The sequence below is a fragment of the Centrocercus urophasianus genome, unplaced genomic scaffold (genome assembly GCF_019232065.1).
Source record: "Centrocercus urophasianus isolate 14NV4802_14NV808 unplaced genomic scaffold, USGS_Curo_1.0 seq_13, whole genome shotgun sequence".
Classification (NCBI taxonomy): domain Eukaryota; kingdom Metazoa; phylum Chordata; class Aves; order Galliformes; family Phasianidae; genus Centrocercus; species Centrocercus urophasianus.
In genome coordinates this window covers 30297216-30317253 of record NW_024884475.1, presented here as the reverse complement: position 1 = coordinate 30317253, position 20038 = coordinate 30297216, and the positions used below count along the sequence as shown (strand labels likewise).

At 39.2% G+C, this 20038-nt stretch overlaps 1 protein-coding gene across 2 annotated transcripts; it reads right to left on the bottom strand.

The window, feature by feature from the left end:
* Positions 1 to 771: 771 nt before the first annotated feature.
* EIF4E (eukaryotic translation initiation factor 4E) lies at positions 772 to 19767 on the bottom strand. Of its 2 annotated transcripts, none has more exons than XM_042811978.1 (7): positions 19693 to 19767; positions 11629 to 11735; positions 9883 to 9978; positions 8371 to 8434; positions 6295 to 6408; positions 3730 to 3869; positions 772 to 1808 (listed from the first exon to the last, which is right to left on the bottom strand). In XM_042811978.1, exons 1-7 carry the CDS (start codon positions 19693 to 19695, stop codon positions 1694 to 1696), a joined length of 639 nt encoding a protein of 212 aa, XP_042667912.1. In that variant the 5' UTR covers positions 19696 to 19767; the 3' UTR covers positions 772 to 1693. The 2 variants fall into 2 exon arrangements, with proteins under 2 accessions (XP_042667912.1, XP_042667911.1); XM_042811977.1 differs by lacking the exon at positions 19693 to 19767 and adding an exon at positions 15305 to 15326.
* Between the last annotated feature and the right edge of the window lie 271 nt (positions 19768 to 20038).

Genomic DNA, 20038 nt, shown 5'->3' with positions numbered 1-20038 from the left:
AGCCTAATTCAACTAAAGCTTCATCACCAGTGAGTGACTAAACTTGCTTCAAGGAATTTAATTGAAGACCAACAACCAATACGCATCTGCCTTTAAGTTTAAAGAGCTATACAGTCCTGTTAAGATCCTAAAGGACTAAAAATTAAGAACACCACAACACTGATTTGCTGTATGCTCTACTTTTATACAGAAAAAGGTTCTAGTATCGTACTCAAAATGAGAACTGAACTCAGTGGCCTTCTCCAAAATTCTCCCCTAATCCTGCATGTCAAACTAACCTGCAGCTCCCACAGGAACGTTCAGACCAAAGTTTTGTTTCACAGGAAGACATGCAAAACAGACTGTCTAGTTCCTCATACATTTGTTTTGTTGCCATTTCTCTAGTGCTCTTGACTTTTATTTCACACAGCAATTACACATTTAGAGCAGAACCATTCACTTCAGTGCTTCTACTGTAACTGCCACCAGAAACCAGATTGCCTCTTAAGTACCTTCAGATTTCTTGGTATGCACCAAAGCCAAAAGAGAACCCGTGCAAACCACCATCAGTTAGACCAACCACTAAGAGAAAACAGTAGCCACATCAACATAACTTCACTTTCATTTAGGGTGCTATCTAATGGATTTAGTAAAAGTTTCAATAAACCATAGCTCCAGACTCATCTTTCTTGGAAGACACTACAAGAGAAGCCACAGCAGAGACTGCCTTGTCACAAGAAGTACAAATACTTGCTGTGCAGATGGAGAAATAAAAGGACAAATCTAGTTGTCTAAAAGACAATTCACTGTACACATTTTATTTACAGTTTTGTACACTGTCTTAATATGAATGGGACCGCTTTTCTACTTGAGCCATTTTAACCAAAGCAAAATAACCTAAATAATACAAAGTGTTAAAATACAGCGTAAGATACAAAAACAGACATACTATTTCTAGTAAGGAATGTAAATTATGGTGTTACATTAAAAAAAATCCACAAATATGATTAGGAAATCACACAAACAGATCACTGAATTTGACTGAAATGCATAAATTTGTATCAAAGCTTCGATGTTACAAAAAACAAAAAATTACCAAAGAATGCACAAAATTAATGTTTATTCCACCTTTGTCATATTCCCAAATTCTTCACCAATGTTACATGAGCAAAAACAACTGAAATCAATATATCACTAATGTTATCAAATAGGGAAAACAAATAAATTAATCTAGCAGCCATCAGCATAGGTTACAGCAAAGGTGATGCTGTATAAAAAAATTGCTAGAAAACTGTATGCACCATACTCTTTTCCAAACCAGCAAAATGTTACTGCATACAATGCAAATGTAAAACAGAGTAATTTCCTGCAGGTACAGAAATGCAACTTTTCTGAATACTGTGGATAAACAAATGTTTTTTGTAATAGTAATGTTTCTACCAAGCTATTACAGAGTGGGCCAGGAAAACATTTATGACTCAGGGGGGTGTACTAAAATTTTGATTGGTAATGGTTACTTCAGCCAAAATAGAAAAAAATGAACACAGAAGTACAAGACAAAGGCGAATTAGACTTTTCACAAATCTTAGCAACATTTAGATGGAAATCAAATTTAAATGTAGTCCACTCTGCTTTTGAAGAGGCTTTGGTTCAGCTCCCAAATCTCGATTGCTTGACGCAGTCTCCTATGAAAGAATACTCAGAAGGTGTCTTCTTAAACAACAAACCTATTTTTAGTGGTGGAGCCGCTCTTAGTAGCTGTGTCTGCATGGGACTGATAACCAATCACTATCTTTGGAGGAAGTCCTAATCTTTCCTTGTATACTCTCCTGGAGAAGAGAAACAGAAGAATAATTTAAGCAAAGCTCTTCAAAAGGAATCAGTAACAGGATAGCTGCATTTAAGATCTTCTGCAATTTCCATGCAAACAGTTGCCTAACTAACTGAATTCACTTAGTTGTCTTACTAACTGAAATGGTTTAGAAAATTTCTCAGGTACAAGTGAGGGACTTTAAACATGAATTTTCTAACTTGTTGCACCAAAAAAAAAAGTCTGTATAAAATTCTTGCCAAAAAAATAATGTATGTAACTGTAAAACACTGATTCTACTGCATTCACATGAGTATCATCAACATCAAGCTGCATTCACACATACAGAAACAAAGAACTATCAAGAAGCCATCAGCCACAGTTCCAGAACTGCAGAGATGGTAAAGTAACTTACATGAAATGAAACAGCAATTCCCTGAAATACAGCCAGCTTACCACCACACTTGTGAGTTGAATTGACTTGCAGTTCTTTCTTTGAAAACTTACAGAAAGCAGGACCCCGCTGCCCTCAGTTCATTAAAGCACTGTCACAGACACCTACCAAACCAAAAATCCTACCAAAATTTAGGAAAATCTCAGCTTGGATGTTTTGACTTCAGAGATCAAGTCATCGTTATCCCCCCCCACACACACTATGCTGCTTAGTTAGGAGTATAGGATGTAAGCTAGTGGCTGTAGGTTGCAACCTCTGTGACTAAGCCACAGAACAAGCTTTCTCAGTGCTGATAAAATTATTTTAGCTTACCCTGATCATAATGGGACAGTTTTCAGGATTATAGCTTACTCCAGTTTTAACTAAAACTGGATATAAATAAAAGCTTGACATAGTGTATTTGCAGTTATGGCAACATGACAATAGGTAGCTTACTCAAGCTTTTCTCAGTTTGCAAAGTCTCAGCTTTTACAGGTAGTTCTTCAATGGAGGCATCTTAGCCGTTAACAGCATATTAAAGCGTACTCAAATAACCTTACATCAAACCTAGCAGATATTTTCCATCAGCAGAAGATGTGTACCACAGTTGTTGAGACTTGAAAGGTGATTAACAACAAACAAAATCATACTGTAATTAAACAGCCTCTGTAAGTCTGACCTCGCCACATTCAGAGGTCCAAGCGCCTCACTTGGATGCTTAGGAGCCATCCTGAAAGCTGCCATGCCTGAAAGTTGAATTTTGGCTTAAGACCAATTTGATGAACTGGAAACAACCTCTGTAAACCACTGTAAATATTCAAGAGGCCTTCAGTGACTGAATGAAACACTGAAATATCAATATCACAGCAAAAAGAATCCATGAGTTTTAGCAATACTTGTTAAGGAGAATACATTTAGTCTGCTATTTAACAACATAGCTATTGTCTTTCATGAAAACAAAGACTAGAACACACCATTTCATGCATCAGATCCATGAAATCCAGAATTTGGTTAGTATGTAAACAGACAAAAAGAAAACCATCTGTAGTTTTGCAATGCGTTACTACCCAGCTCTTATCAAAAGTGAGAACATGCTGGTGAGCTTCCATCTCCCATTTCTAAGCATCCTTTTCCCAAGAACAAGTTCAGAACGCTCTATTGTTAGTGACTAGCCAGCTTTACAAACTGGCATGCTGCAACAGAATTTACACTATTTACAAAAACTACTTACAATACCTCATTATGGCACTAAAAGCTCCTGCCAAGGTCTGTGTTGAACTCTTGATTATTTCTATACTATAGCAAATAGAGTACAGTAGTTCAATGAAGTTGCTGATGCGAGCCCATAGAAACTAAACAGTGAAGCAGACAACTTTACAGTGAGTTACTTGAACGTGGGATACAGCTCTGCTCAGATTACATTTGCCAAAAGCAAATTTTTAATTAACCAGCTTTAAATGCATTGTTACACTTCACGTTCATTTGAGAAACAAATCACATTACTTACCCTATATGCGTAACAGCATCCCTGTTTTCACATTCAGTTGTCCATATTGCTATTTTATCACCTTTAGTTCTAACATTAACAACAGCACCACATACATCATCGCTGTAGTCATCAAATGACTCCCCAATAAGGCACAGCAGCTACAAAATAAACATTAACAATTAAAGGAGCAGTTCAAAGTCATAATTCTGCTCCACAGACAAAACACCAAGTGCACAAAGGACTTTGAGGAATATTATGTTTTACTGCTTATATCCACTAGCCATTTAGCAACAGTATTCTGTTGTGTCTTATCAAAGTTCCAATGTTACAAGTGATTGTAAACTCAGTTGGCAGTAGCATCTTCGAGTTTGTCTCTTCTGCTTTGACAGATGCAAGTTCTGACAGATGATCACTTATGCCTCCCTCTCAGTCCTCGATCCAAACAAGTGCAGGAATTAAAGGAATTGATTATTCTTTATGAAGTATACAGACAAATTTTAGTTTACGTTCATTAACTGGAAGGAACCTGTGAGAAACTATTTGAGCAATGCATCACCTAAGATCTGACTTCAATTCTGAAATGCATCAATTCAAAGGCAAACCAAGTACCACTTTTTAAGTTGCAATCTAATGAAGTATTTCCTATCAAACATTTTACTTAAGAAAATCCAGAGTTCCTAAGAACTATGAATTGGAAATCAGTATCCTCAATGGTTTGTAATGCATCAACACAAGTGTACAAATAATACAAGATTCTCTTCCCGGATTTCTAATGGCAAAGTTTGGAAATAACAAAGATGATAACTTGCTGTGAGGTTTCTAAGGAGTTATGTCACTAACTGAAAGTGATGCTTAAAATCTTCAACTTTCAACTTGTGCAACACAATTTTTAGATATTCAAAGCTGATAAGTTCTTGTAGTTCCTGTTCTCCACACTGAAGTATTCATCTCTAAATGGACTTTTCTTTGCCACTTCACTAGCACGTTACATTTTAAACATACTGCTCACTACATTAATTTTCTGAAGTCGTGACTTTTGAAAATTTAACACTCTTGCAAAATATTAAACAAAGCAGGTCTTCCACTGCTCCTGAGAACTGCAAGGGCTGATTTCATCGATGAAATAAGGATGGTGTGCTAGCGAATAAATCAGGCATAACTACACATACCAAAGATTACATCCAACAGCAGGGTACTCACATCCACCAAGTGGTGAAAGCCATAAAGATTAAAGGCTAAACCACATGAACGTTCAAAAACATTCAACAGCACATAAGTAAGCAAAGACAGCTACAATACTCAATAAGCACCAGTCAAGCAAATTTCTCATGAACGCTACACAAGAGGAAAGGCTTCTCAAACTAAGTTCAATCTCCAGTTAAGAGTGGTGAAGACTTATATTTTAACAAGTTTTAACAAAAACTTGCTCCAAAGGAGAGTGATAAAGACTGATGTTTATTGGAGATAGTTGGTTACAAATAATTATTTGGGAATTACATAGGCAGGATGATTTTAAAGCACGGCTCAGTCACCCGGTTGTGCCGTCACTTGTTAGTAAGCAAAAAGCAGAGCTTTCTATAGTCTTAAGCCTACATGGACTATGTGTTTCCAATCCACATGAAGTGGCTATCAAGAGCCTGAAGGACCTGCACATATGTTTAAATGGAGTGGTCAAATGCACATATCAAGAGTTTCATTTACCCACGTAAAACCATACTTTGCCCACTAGTATAATGTCTAATCATCCTTTCCCCAAATCACAGTTATAGTGACTAGAATCAACTTAAACTCTTCTATTTTGGACACCTTAACTTTGATTCCAAAGGCCACTCCCCCAGTTTAAGAAGCAAAATACTTTTTTCTCAATGAAGCAGAGAAGAAAAGCTAGCTTGATCTGTTTAGTTTTGTGAAATTGCTTTGCTGCCCCTAAAAACCAGACCATATCTTTTAGACTACTTAATTAGTTCCTAGGCAGTACAATAGTATTCTTTTCCACAGCATATCTACTGCGACACACGGTGTCTCTAAAAGTATACTTAATGTTTAAAAAAGTATATTCCAAAACAAGTAACAGCAATGGGAAAAAAAACATTTTTTATAGTATATAGGAAGATTTTGCTATTCCTTCCTTATTCTAGTGTTAGGATAAGTATAGAAAGAAGAAAAAACAATTCTGAAACTTGTTTCAGCAAGACCAAAACCTGGGAACTATTCACCTGTAAGAGTATTTGTAAACAAATAATTACTTGTAAGCAGCTAAAATAAACTTGAGAGTCATATTCAAGACTAAGTATTACTCTGATAGTTGTACAAATATGTTGAGAACATCCTATGGGAAAAGTTTTGTATAACAAACAGCAATCATGAAAATTCTAAGAAAATATTCAATAGCATACAACTACATCAAGCATCATTTCGAAAGATTGTGTTTCAAATGCAGCTCGTCAACACAACTCAGCCTGCATGGGAATAATATGTTAGCATGAAACTCTAAGTCCAGAGCAGCACACAGGAATAACAGAGCAGTTTAAGTATTAAACACGAGTTTCTTCAGCTGCAACTTTTAAGGCCAATATTACTTACTGTCTCTAGCCAGAAGCGATCAAGGTCACTTCGTCTCTGCTGTTTGGTTAGTGTAATTAGCCATCGGCCTCCTCGCTTGTTTTTCTCATCTTCCCACATGGGTTCAATCCCATCCTGAAAAGAACAGTCAGAAGTTATATCAGATTTGGTTTATACTTTCCCTTGGGTATAAGCAACAGACCAATGATAATTGAAACAGCACCCAGAAGTACAGTTTGGGATACATACTTGTCTGGAAATACCTCGGGGCCAACAATGAAGTTCCAAAACTTCTTAAGAAGCACACCTTTCCTAGTGGTTTGTTTTGTTTTTTTTGGTTGTTGTTTTTGTTTTTGTTTTTTCTTTAAGTCATTGCTTCCACAAAAGATTCCCAGCCCAAGCTGAAGCCTTAGCTACGCAGTGTAACATAAAATACATTGCAAAGTCAAACATCCACTCTGCCCTCTCTGAAACCAGATAAAATTAGCAGCCACATTCTGGAGTCCTTATTTTAAGTCTTGGACTCAGCACAACACTGGCCAAGTACTCCATTTATGTGTGAAGATTACTTCACTAAACACCCTGGCGGTCTCTCTCTGACTTCCTGCAACATGGGGTGAGAATAAGAGAGTTCTAATCACCAGGGCCACAAAAAAAAAAAAAAAAAAAAAAAAAATTAAAGAAATCAGCAGACTATTTAGAAATAAGTTACAGTCTCATTCATGCATTACCAAAGGCCCTGTACCACATTAAATGACTCGGGATACGTTGAACCTGCAAACAAGTCAGCTGCCACTCTCGTATTTACCAGCCACGCTGAACTTCAGGAAGAAAGGTCAGTCATTAAAAAAGAGCAGGTAATTTTCTGGACTGAAAAATTCAGACAAGAAATGGCTATTAAGAGAGTCACACTATAGAATTTCAGCTGCAATCTAATTAAATGTTCAACCTACAGGATGGAACACTGCCAGTTCACTTTCTCAAATTTAACACCCTCACTGGCAGCTGCAGAGCTCAAACTGCTTCATCACCTTTAAGAGGAACTCTTATGAGGTCACAATTGAAGGACAACAGCAAGAGATCACTCAAGTCTACAACAGCTGACAACTCTATACCTGTTCCATATAGATGGAAATTGAAGTTTCTGTTGATAACAAGCAAACACTGAATGGATGCACATAGAGGCAAATTTAGGATTCAGACAAAAATACACGCATGATCTGTATTTTTCCTAAGATTTGAAGGGATCAGTTTCTTAACATTTACTAGTAAGGTTTCTCACAACATAAATATTGTTACCTTCTCAAAACCAAGCATAACTACCTCCTCACTGCCCAAAGCTGCTGGGATTTACAATTTGCATACAGCCTACTGAGGAGTCCCAGCCAGGGTCTGTTTCATAAGCAAAGGAGAAGCCAGGCATCAGTACTTACATGATTATTTACGTATCTGAATCCAGAAAGGAAGCTGTATGTTAGAAGCACTTCGTAGAGATTAGGAATTAATTGAGAGCTCCAAATCAGATGTCCACTCCAGACAAGAGGCAGGATTTCATGTATAATTTCTCCTTGGCATTTTCTATTAGCTAACCTGAATGCTCAATAACTGTCAGCCTTGTGTACAATTTTCTATTTCATGCCTAAGGAATATGGCACTTAACTGGCATCATAAAAATTAATTGCAGGAGTGCTGTGCAGCTGGCTAGTAGTATTCGTTCTAAATGCTGGAGCACTTTGCAATTCTCCATAGAACTCAACTATTTTAGCTAATTTTATGTGACAGTGACAGAACTGGAAAAATCTCTCTTCATAAAATTAAGACTTATTCATAGAAACATCTAAAAGCTAGAACGAAAAATATAACTACAGATCAAAGTGTTTTGTATTTAAAATGCTGCAGGAATTACTTCCATTTTCAGTATCGATAACCGTGATTTTCAGAGCACACACGTTTGGGACTCCCTAAAAATTAACACTTTTAGGACATCTCCAACTGTGCTCCTACATGTCTGAAATGAAACGTTTGGACACTGCCTTGCTTAATTGGGAAATCATCGATCAACATCCACAACTGAAGAAAAATGGGTAGCGAGCATACCTTAAACAGCGAGTAGTCACAACCAGGCATTAAATTACTAGAGAGCTGGATATGGTTGTATAAACTATTGGAGGGAAAAACAGCAGGATTAAAAACTAAACATTATTTTAAGGCACAAAACCTAAATAATTTAGGACATGACTGAATAAAATACAAAAATTAAACAGCATTACAGTTATTCGGAAGCAACCCTGTTACCTAGTTTGCTTTTTTCCCAGGAGCACAAAAGCATTAGCTTTAATTTCTAGCTTAGAGAAGCAGAATGGAAGCTGGTTTCATCAACACAGCCAGAATTAAATTCACAACTACAGAATTCAGAGCTAGAAAGTTAAGGCAGTACATACAGCCTCCTAGCAAGGAGACAGGTGCTTTCCTTTCCTGCACTGCTAAGGTGAGACTTCAGAAAACAGCATGCATCTAACACTAAATTGTAGCCCAAGACCAAGTAGCAGTTTTCTTTCTAGTACAGGACCATGCCTAATTACTGCGATTTATTTTATACTTTGACTGGAGATATCTGACACTTTTTCTCCACAGTCTTCATTATGTAGCTCAAAAACTTACCCATCACCAACTATACTGATAAGCTTCAAACCATTTATCACACATTCTACTGGGGATACAAAAACTGGTTTCAAGAACAGAATCCTACTCCCCTCCCTCCAATGACTGCACTGACAAATATTAGCTTAAAATCTTAACGCATTTCTTCTCTGGTGGTGCTACTTTCACTGATGAGTTTTATCACTCCATGCTTAAGAGACAATACAGATCTGAAAGAAGACATGCAACAGAAACCCTAAGAACCATAAAGCTCAAAGTAGCACATAGCACCTAAGATCAAGTATGTAATGCTTTTTTTCCCATTCTCAGTCTCATACAGCTTGCACAGAACATTCCCTGACCCACATCTCATTATTTTGGAAGGTGAAATCTTCCAGTAAGCAAAGGGAATTTAACTGGAGCATTTGAAAAACACAAGTCTCTCCTCAAAAGGGTTTCTTCCTGTTTGACCTCTGTTTTCGTAGACTTATAACTTGGAATGAATTTTCTTCTGAAACGCCTACCATTCTGTCAAGGATGCCTCTAATTTTCATCAGTCTTCCAAATACTACGCTTCAGATACAGGCATTCTTGCATATAAGCCAGCTAACTAAGAATGTAACAAACTAGCAGAATTTGGAACTAAAAGACAATCAGATCCTCTGAGAGTTTACAGATTCACATCAGTACTGCACAAATGCCATTTTCTAAATGAATGCTACGTATATACGACCGTAAGCACTGCTAACAGCAAAAATACGTGCATTTAAAGTATGAAGAACTTCTCCAATTATACCTAATTCAAAGGGCACATTCTAGCACATTCTGAAGAATGGACTAGACCTGGCCTTCAATTTTATAAGTATTTCCAAAGAGTTGTGGTTAATGAAGAACTTTATGCCTTCTGATTTTGGCATAAACTTAGCTAACACATATCAACATTGCACAGACTGAAACATGTTTACTTACGCCCAAAAATCTTCAACAGTATCAAACTTTGAGATCAGACGGAGGTTTGCTTGCCAAGTTTTGCTCTTGTCATTTTTAAAAAACCAGAGCGCCCATCTAAAGGAGAAGAGAATACAGAATAATAGCATCTAGAATTAAAGTACCTTAAAAATAAAATTCAGTACTGATTATATACCAAGTAATTGCAAGCCTCGAGAGATTATTAGCATGGAAAGCAGTTTTCATTAGCAGGCAACATGAAAAACTAATTTCTAAAATCTAGCTCTGCAATATGCACCTTACAGTTCGAACAGTCATGCAAGACTTGATTATTTCATTGAGGTAATTATTTCAAATGTGTTTGGGTCATTTCTAAGACTAAATAACTAAGCCTCAGATGTTTCCCCTTTTTACTACTGGCAAACTGCAACGTCCTCCCGCCAGTAACAATCATGGTTTGAAGCACCATCAATTAGTCCAATCAGGAATTCAGCTGCCTCTTCCATAACTCCTCTGTAAAAATAAAAAGCTAATTCTAACATTCTAAGGTTACATATATGAATGCCTCCCTAGCATTCACACACCAGGAGAGCAGATGTAAATAAGTCACTTGAACTCACTGTTTATAAAACTACCAGCTCAAACTTCACTTCAGGTTTTTAGATCTGTACATGTGAGTACTTACTTAAATTCTTCACCCTATTTTCTTCCACATCTCAACTGGGTACAAGTTCAACATAATGTTAAAAATAAAAAATAAAATAAAATAAAAAAAATCTTTATACTCAAAGACATTCCTTAAGAATCAGAAGAATATTGTCTAAAATGCTGGAAGGGGATACCTCAGGAGGCACTTAACAGAACAGGCCTATTCCTCATTTTGATCACTTCAGGAGTACTGAGCTGACTCAAGTTAGCACTAGAGAAGATTTATCTTCCCACAGTACTCCTGAAATCACTTGGTGTCCATTTGCTGAGCCTTTCTGACTATTTCTAACCTATTTTCTAGAAAAAGCCCCATATCCACTCATAGGAAAGCATCAGCAAGAATTTAAGCGAAGTGTTCACAGGAAAAGGGACAGAAGTAGACAGAAGAGAATGAGGGGAAAAGATGAAACGTGCCATATAGTTCTCCTTGTTTGCTCAAAACAGAAAAAGCTAAGAGGCCAGCCACACTGCAATACGTTCTCTTTATGGCAGCACTTAACAGCAACTTCACAGCAGCTCCTTAGCTGAGGAAATGAGCTCCCCGTTGCTCTATTTGAGGTACATGTATTTTCCTGCAGTCACTTTGCACATTTAAACAAATTCAACCTGAAAGCTTAAAACTTCTGCAGGAAGTCAGTCCAAGTGCTGGTTTATCAAGAAATTTTACACTCGAGAAGCCCTTACTGTCTCTGCAGCACAGTCAGAAAGCCATAGTAGCTTTCTAATTTAAGTAGTACCCATTTCTGAATGCTAAACAGAGAATTTAGATAGGAGGGCTTGGATTTTTCAATGCCTCTTTTTTATTTCCAAGTGTGACTCCATGTTTTTCTTGATAAAAATGAAAATTCAGGTGCCCTACAGCTTTTTCTCTTGATGAGACATTAATACAAGCATATGCATTAGCTCTTCACAGTGTTTCTTCTGCTGTGTTTCCTACAGGTGATGACATTATTACTGTAGACACCAGCCATTCCAGTTATTTCAAGTCTAATAAGCAGTTTGGCTAAATAAGGCAGCTTTACTACTTTCAGCTCCATATCACGGCTTCATACGACTCACCTGTTTTGTAGTGGATGCTTAATATACTGTTCAGGGCTGGCAACCTCCTGAGTAGGTGCTGGCTCGGTTTTCTCCTCTTCTGAAGGTTGAGGGTTGGGATTGGTTTCCTGTTTGAAGAAAGGATTTATTAATAAGTTCCTTTTCAGTTTTTACTGATGTACTTTAGCTCTTTCAAGTAACTTTAAGACCGCAGAAACTTAGAATTCCTGTAACTCAAATTGGACTGGGAGGGCAGGGTGTCAGATCACATCACAGAAGCACAATTTGTATTCTTTTATCTTTCAGCACCTGAACAGGCCCTACAATACCAGCTGCAGGAGTTCACACTGAGCTGTTTATTGACTTGCTGTCTGTCATTTCTTCCCAGCTCTGTTCACTGAACAAGTTTGTATTCAACTAAGATGCGGCTGAGTTATTTCAGAAATAAACAGTACAGTACATTATCTAGAATAGGAACCTCTATATCAATTCCCAGAACACAAATACCTTCAGAATGAAAATATGATGATTTTTGGATAAGACAAGGCATCACTGCAAACAGGTACAAAATCCTTGCTTAGTTAGAAAAATGTGCTACTGCAAGTCTGAGACACACCCAGAACCCCTCAAATACAGTCGCTACTACATAGCAACTATATATTACAGGCGGGGGAAACTAAGCTGGTAAGTAGGTATCTTTATTAGCAACATTACTGCTAACAAAGTTTCAGGCACCAAGCAACATAATTTAAACATGTATTAGTTCTCAAACATCAAACTGAAATGTAATTTCACATGATTTACCACAGGTTTGACCAAATCTTTGGTGTCATCTTCGCCCCTCCCCCCCAAATCCCTACAGTGTTAGAGATATCAAATATTTTAACCCAAAAGAAAAATAACACTCCCTTTGCACGAAACCTCCCCATCAAGCTTGTCATTTGAGAAACCACTGTGCCAGGTTTGCGATTCTAATGGCATACCTTCAGAGCTGGAATACAAAGCTTTATTGTGAGGCCAAACGCTCTCTCCAGTTACCACCATCTCTCCCTGATCTGCAATTGATGCTAGAATATTGCAATAAGGCAAGAAACGAGCAATAAAGCTCATTTCCTCCAGTAAATCCAGAAAAGGCATTTCAGGACTATAAACAAATACGAACTACAGCAAGACCAAAGACCTTAGTCATTCCTAAACTCAGCAAAGCAAAAGTTGCACTTAAATTGAGCTTAATTTTTGTGGTCTTAAAAGAATAAAGTAACGTAGGAGTGGAATAAGTAAATCAGTGGATTAAGTCAGTCATCTAATAAAGGGAGCAATTCCCAAGTTACTCAGGTTATCATGACCAGAGCTGCTGAAAAGTGAGATGGATTTGAAGTGATAACAAGCAGCACTTAACCTTCGCAAGACCAGCTGACAAACTCTTCTGGCAATATCCAGAGACCTGGCTTAACACAGACTTTCACTATCAATTAAGTATAGCAATATAGTTAACGTCAGAGAAACTACACCTTCATGCCTGGGAAAAAAAAAAAAAAAGCAAAAAAAAAAAAAAGCTTATTTTATCAGTCTAGTAAAGACATGAGTTCAAAAGCAAAACGTAATTTATACCACCTTTAAGAAGGCTTTCAAACACTCCCATGCTCAGACTGGGATAAGGTGGCTTCACGGGCAGCGACACTTACAGTACTGCTTTGATTTACACCCTGCAAGGGGTAGGCTGTACAATCTCCCACCTCTTTTAAGAGAACAAACACTTTCTGAAGAGTTCCTAAAAAGATCCATCACTACTAAGCACTGCCTCTGTGGGCTTGCCAATCTGTCCCATCTCTTCCAGTGAAATACTGTCACTAAACAGTCCTTCAAGAAATAAATAGAACACCAATGAACATTTCAAATCTCATCTAGAGTAAGATTTCCAGTGTTAGGCCCATCTATTTTTAAACTGATGGGATTAGATCCACACCCTTCCCTTTAATCACACACAGGAGTCCTAAAGAAGAAATTAAGATGGTCAGTGCACAAAAGCTACCAAATACACCAAAGCAGTATTTCAGCAGCTCCCGAGTTTCAGCTTGCAGTATACTACATGAAATCAAGGCATACACAGAATGGCCTGCCAAAGACTTAATTTGAAGGGTTCCAGAAATATTACATGTGCAAATAAATAAAAAATAAAAGGAAAGATCAGTATTTGGGAAGTAAACTAAGTGCAAGGGTTAGCACTAATACTTGCTTTACATTCACATTACTCTACAGTTGTAAATCAATTGTACATAGTAGATATCAAGTGCTAAAGACTTTTATATTCAACAGCATTTTGTCAAATGCAGAGTACTTTCCAAACTCATTCATATTTGCTCAGCAAAGAGCTTTCAACATGCAAAGAGCTGAACCTAGCATCTCCCAGGTCACTCTTTCAAAAACATAACAATCCCAAGTGGAAGAATTAATACAAAACCAAGCACATGCAGGACTACCATATAGATGCAATTTCTTGTTTCTAATGGAAGACAACATCAGAAAGGTTTAAGATAGCACCTGCAGACAATGCAAAAACACAATAAGCCTCAATACCTCTCTATATACCAATGGTCACCCTTGACAGGGTAACCACATGAAAGTCCATTTTGGAACAAATGGAGACATCTGACTCCGCAGAAATGTTTTTAAGTCACCATAATAATAAGTCTCTTAAGATGTTTTGAAAGCTGTGTAACTTCAATGAAACTCAGACTACCCATCCTTTCAAGCTGTTGCCCAAAGCAGCACATGACAACTCACTTCTAAGACTTGGCCATAGTCCCAGCTCAGGACCACATATCTCCCCTTCAGCACAAGCCCAGCCTGAGGAGGATTCCATCAAGGATAGCACAACTGTGCACATCAGAATAAACCTGGAAACAGGTGTAAAGTTGGAAGCGGAGCCTTCTATCACAGAACGTTTCTGCTTAATCTCAGGCAGAAGCTTAAAGCAGCTCATATGCACTACCTTTTATTTCCCAGCGCTATCCATCAAAATAAGCAGCACTTTCATTTTTAGTTAGTTAACCATACCGGCTCCCTTTTCTTTTCATCTCATTTATCTCACCATTCCAACCAAACAGAAGTGTTTGTACAGCAAAGTATTTCCCATTAATCAAACACAAAGCACGCCAATTCAGTAACCGCCAGAATCCCTTTCTTGTGCTCAACCTCTTTCCAGCTACTGAAATCCTACAGCAAACCACAAGCACGCACCCAACACCGCCTTTACATGATGCTGTAAATATAGCACGAACTAAAGTTATGTTTCATGCATTTTACCAGTTCACACCTTGAAGTCCTGCAATTGCTGCACTATTAACTTAAAGCCAGTCTGCCTCCACCCACAGTTTCTGGGCTTCTAGACTTACATTCATTTACAGTATTTTACTATTGCTCATAACTAATTCCTTCTTTAACCTAAAATTGACATTGCGTCTACTATTACCATCACCGGGTTTGTTGCTTTTAAAACAGATGTAATGAAAGATGGTAGCATTACCAGCCAGACTGGAAAGCTTCAAATGGCCAATCCTACTACTCAAACACAACAGCACGTAATTAGGAGTGACATTCACTACCCACATGCTTCTTGATGTAGGAATCAGCTTGCAGAAGTCTATGAAACATTCACCTACTCAGCACTTAGTGACTGTGCCTATCTGCACGTTACCTGCATTCTGACACTTGCAGACTTAATTGGTGTTATTCATTCCTTCTCCACAGCACATAATGACCAGTGCATGAAAGGAAGGTGTGCATGTTGCTGGGACAGGAAATGGGTGCTGCTCACTGCAAGAACTGCATAGTCAGGTTATTTAAAAGAAGCAACCCGCTTGACTAGGTTCCACCCAGTGTTGGCAGATACCGCCCAGACCACATCCATGATTTAATAATCTACAAAAGATGTTTAGGAAGTCCAGTTAAAAGAATGACACGTACGTTCCAGAAGGAAGCAACCTCACACCACTATGCATTCTTGGTGCAACTTCACAGAATTCAGCTTGCAGAAGAAGCTTGTGCAGAAGCTTTCTTTGAATTAAACCAAACTAAGATACATCTGAGCAATTCCATCTCTTCACTTCAGGTTTCCAAAAGAAGAAAAATGCGTGCTCCAGTTAGCAGATGTCTAGGGCAAAAGCATGTCAGTTATCTCCTGGTGCTACTTGTAGATACCTGTACTGCACCACAGTTAAGACAACTATTCACATAAAAAAATCAAGAGTTATTTATCTCAAATACTCTAGACAAAAAAGGGTTTAAGCCCACCCACAAGCAAATCCTATGTGCTGAGAGAAAACAGAAAGCAAACATGGCACTGTACAGATCGGCAGGACTGATGCCCAACTGATGCCCAACTCAGGAATGATTATACAGAGGTAAAGATCACATGGAGTATGTGTACTACTAATTGGAATAAAGGTACCAGTAGCACCCTACTGCAAACCCAGCAACGAAAAATGGCTTTCCAGACACCAGAACAAAAAAATCTCTAGGCATAACATCACCTAGGCCTAACAAGGAACAACTACCCTGACAGCATATGTTGTAACTTAGAGCACCACAGAAGGCATTCACCATTAGAAAGCAAACATGGCTCTTGATTTTAAGTGAGAGATACCCCAACAAATCAGGAGAGAAATGCAACATGAGCACAGGAGGGATAGGAGCAAGAGACTGAGTAAGTCTGGTACTGCCACATCTCACACCAGTCTGTGCTCTACTGCTGCCCACGCTACTGGAACGTGAAACCTACAGGTGGGAAAAGATGACTAGCAACACTTTGCGCTACATCCTAAGATGTAAAAAAAAACACTCCCCAAAAATTGCTGAAAACAGCTCCGATAACTCAAGGAATAAAAAGTTACCGTGTAACATCTCTCATTTCCATAATCAACAATTCTACACAGCAGACAAAAAAGCACCCAAATGACTCTAAGTATATAGAGACATTCTTGCAACCAAGGCTGGAATTGCACATTGTTGGCTGAAAAGCTAAGATATTCAATTTTCAGAAATTCATTTTAAAATGTAGTAGCGTAGGGATGCGCAGGGGGGCCGTTCCTCAACCACAGAAACCAGACTGATATGCCCAATTAAAGCAGATAACATACACAAACAAATAATGGAACAAACAGCACTAGACGCAAGAAAATTGGAGTGCTGATTAAGAGATTATTTACTTGAACAACTGTTCTACACATTTAGAAAAACTTCAATAGTCAAAATTTTACTTCCTTACATCCACTACATACTAATGAAGGGCAAGTGTCATTTTCAGGCAGTTAACAAAACATTATATAGCACATAAATCTACAGGCAACACTTGTCATACCTTCACATTATGAACAATGTAGAAAAATATTACGGTTTAGGATCTAAGAAATTTCCCTTTCACACTTCACGCTGTCTTCTAGTACCGCTCATTTGATTCCCTGCCCTGTCCACTCAAAGCTCACACTGATCTTTACAGAGCTACCAAAGGGTCAGGCTTCATCATCAAAACTTCCTATGAACCTCTAGACCTGCAAGTTGAATCAGCAGAAGCAACATAACACAGACTCATACTATTTTTAATGCATTAGCTCAAAATAAGCTTGAAATTCAATATGCTCTATGAAGCACATCTGTTCTTAAATTGCTTTCAGAAAGATGTTTATCTCAGTTACATGATGCCCAACACATTCCTTCTCTTAAAATAATATAGGAGGCTTTGTATTGCCAGAAATGTAATTCACAGTGAGGAGGTCAATTCATGCTACAAGCTCTCAATTATTCAACAGCACACAAGATACATTTATGTTGACTGTACCACACTTGAGCACTGTACCGATTTCAACCAGAGAGGGACAAGGCTATAGCTGAAATGCCTAGTAATAGGAATAAACCTAAAGCTGAACCTGGCCTGCACTGAATTTACATGCCACCTTTCTGTCACTAATACCTCTCAGCACTTCTTGTATTTGAATAGGTATTTTGAACTCCCCAGAACTTCAAGACCCTATACCACTATGTTTATACCCCCTTAGAAGTAATACCATTTCATTTAAAGGAAGATCAGCTCAGTTTTGAGTCCTACCTATTGACTATTTTGCCTAACAAGCGTTTCTCAAGTTATATGACTTGAATACACTCTTGAAATGTGATGTTAGATATCTAAGAACCACATTTGATCAAGTGCAAAGTAGCTGTCAGAAAGAAAAACAAAGAATCATGATGTTTGTTTCCAATCTGAGCAATAAGAGATCAACTGCTCTCACATGAATCACTTCCACACAACTTATCCCACTAACATGTTAGTTTCTCCAAGGCTACATTCTAATTTAAAGTCACCTTTGGTAAACTACTGTTCTCTAAAGCATTGCTATTGGTCTCGTTGTTGATTTTGTGGACTTCTGCACAGTGTCATCTAATCACAGTAATCCTCAGAGGCTATAGATGAACCAACTAATAGGACACTTCTGCATTTTCAGACAAATTAATCTAGAACAGTCTTAGAAGAGCAACCATCTGGGATAGCACAAGAGAAAAAAAAAAAAACAATAGATACTACTATTCAATTTTGCAAACGATCACATTTTCTCTGCAGTGGAAGTATAAGCCACTGTACAACAGACTTATACAGAGTAACCTTGCTTTTCTTAGCAGCTGGACACTCTGCAGTACTCAATATTCCTAAATAGTTTCAGTAAGTTTTTTCCAGTCCCTTAATAAGATATAAAACGATTCTAGAACTTGTATGCTACTGAGAATGTGGAGCAGGACCCTGCTAAACCTCAGACAAGATTTTGAAGGTCTACGGGAACAGAGGCTCCATATGATCACATGATAATCAAATTCCTCACATCCCCATAGAATTAATTTGTTCAGTGGAACATTACGCAGTATTTATGCAACACTAAGCATCTAAGATCTCTGTCACTACGTAGGTTTGACTCCATGCTTAGGTAGAAATGTGAGCCACCTAGAAGAATAATAAACTAAAGCTTAACTATTAAAAAACATTTAGAAATAAACAAGCATAGCTGATAGCTATTTCCTGAAGACAAGCATATCTCACTGCAGGCAGACCCTTCGGCAGCAATGCTGTTTGAACAGTTCTAAGCATTGCTCCATCCTCCGCCCTCACTGGGTCAGCACAACTGCTTATCACTGCATGACAAACTGAATCTGGGGAACCAACCTCAATGGGAAATGGTGTGACAAAAGCCATTGTTTCTATCCGGCTCAATAAGGCCCCAGATCTAGTTCAGTATGCAGACACACACTTGTGCAAAATCGACAGAGAGCAGCTCAGAGATGGTCATGCCCACACCAGCATCACAGCTAAGGGAGTTACAAAGCTGTGCTCTTTGCATAGCTCCCATTCCCAGAGGCCATCAATATGACATCAATATGACACATTGTTTATCCCAACACCTACCAAGCTCAGCAACCATTACAAAGCAGTGAGCTGACACAAAGCTTTCACCTCTGGAAACGCAGCTACAGCTCAGAAAGATCGGGTATGGGACACCAAACCCAATACCTAACACTGCAGCTGATGACCGTGGGCAGAGTACTGCAGCTCGCTGCCCCAACAACTGCTGCTCTGCCTTCCCAGAACTGCCAGGCAATTCACAGACGCTGACCAACACCATCACACCTTGCCAATAAAGGCACTTTTTTCGTTCATAAAAGAAAATTGCAAGAGAGCCAACATCCTCTACAAAAGGGTATAGGGCCACCTGCCTCACAAACTACAACTAATCCTTATTTTAAAACAGCAAAGTGATTATTGGATATAAACGCCCAGTGCCACAAAGGAGGCACGGGCTCCCCACGGTCGGTAAGCAGCAGCCACAAAGAGCCCTTCCTTCAGCCTCTGGTCCTCGCCCCATCGCCAGGCGGTCACGCACGGCCCACGGGAGCAGAGCGATAGCGGGCCTCGGCCAGCTCCAGCTGCTCCAGTTCTTCGGCGAAACGCAGGCAGGAACAGCGCTTGTAAGAGCGCAACACCACAAGCACACGTAGAAAAAAAGAATGACGCTTTTAGTTATCACGAAGTGCCCAGAAAGCTACCATAGGCGTGCGGGCTTCGAGACGGAAAGGCGCCGTCCGCGGGACGGATAGACGGGCCGGGCCGCCCTCTCTGCCGCTCCCCCCGGCCGCTCGGACCCGTTAGTGCCGCCGTTAGCGGCGGGCCGCGCCGGCCCGGCAACATGGCCACCCCCGCGCGCCACACGCGGCGCCACCCGCCTCCTCCTCTTCCCCGTCCAGCCGCCGCCGCCGTCCACCTACCGGCGACCCCCGCCCGCCCCAAGCCCGGCACAAAGGGCGCCGCCGCGGCCCGCGGCCCCGCCACCTCCCGCGCCGCGTTCCCCTCCCCCCGGCGCCGTGCGTGCGTGCGTGCGCCCCGCGCCGGCCC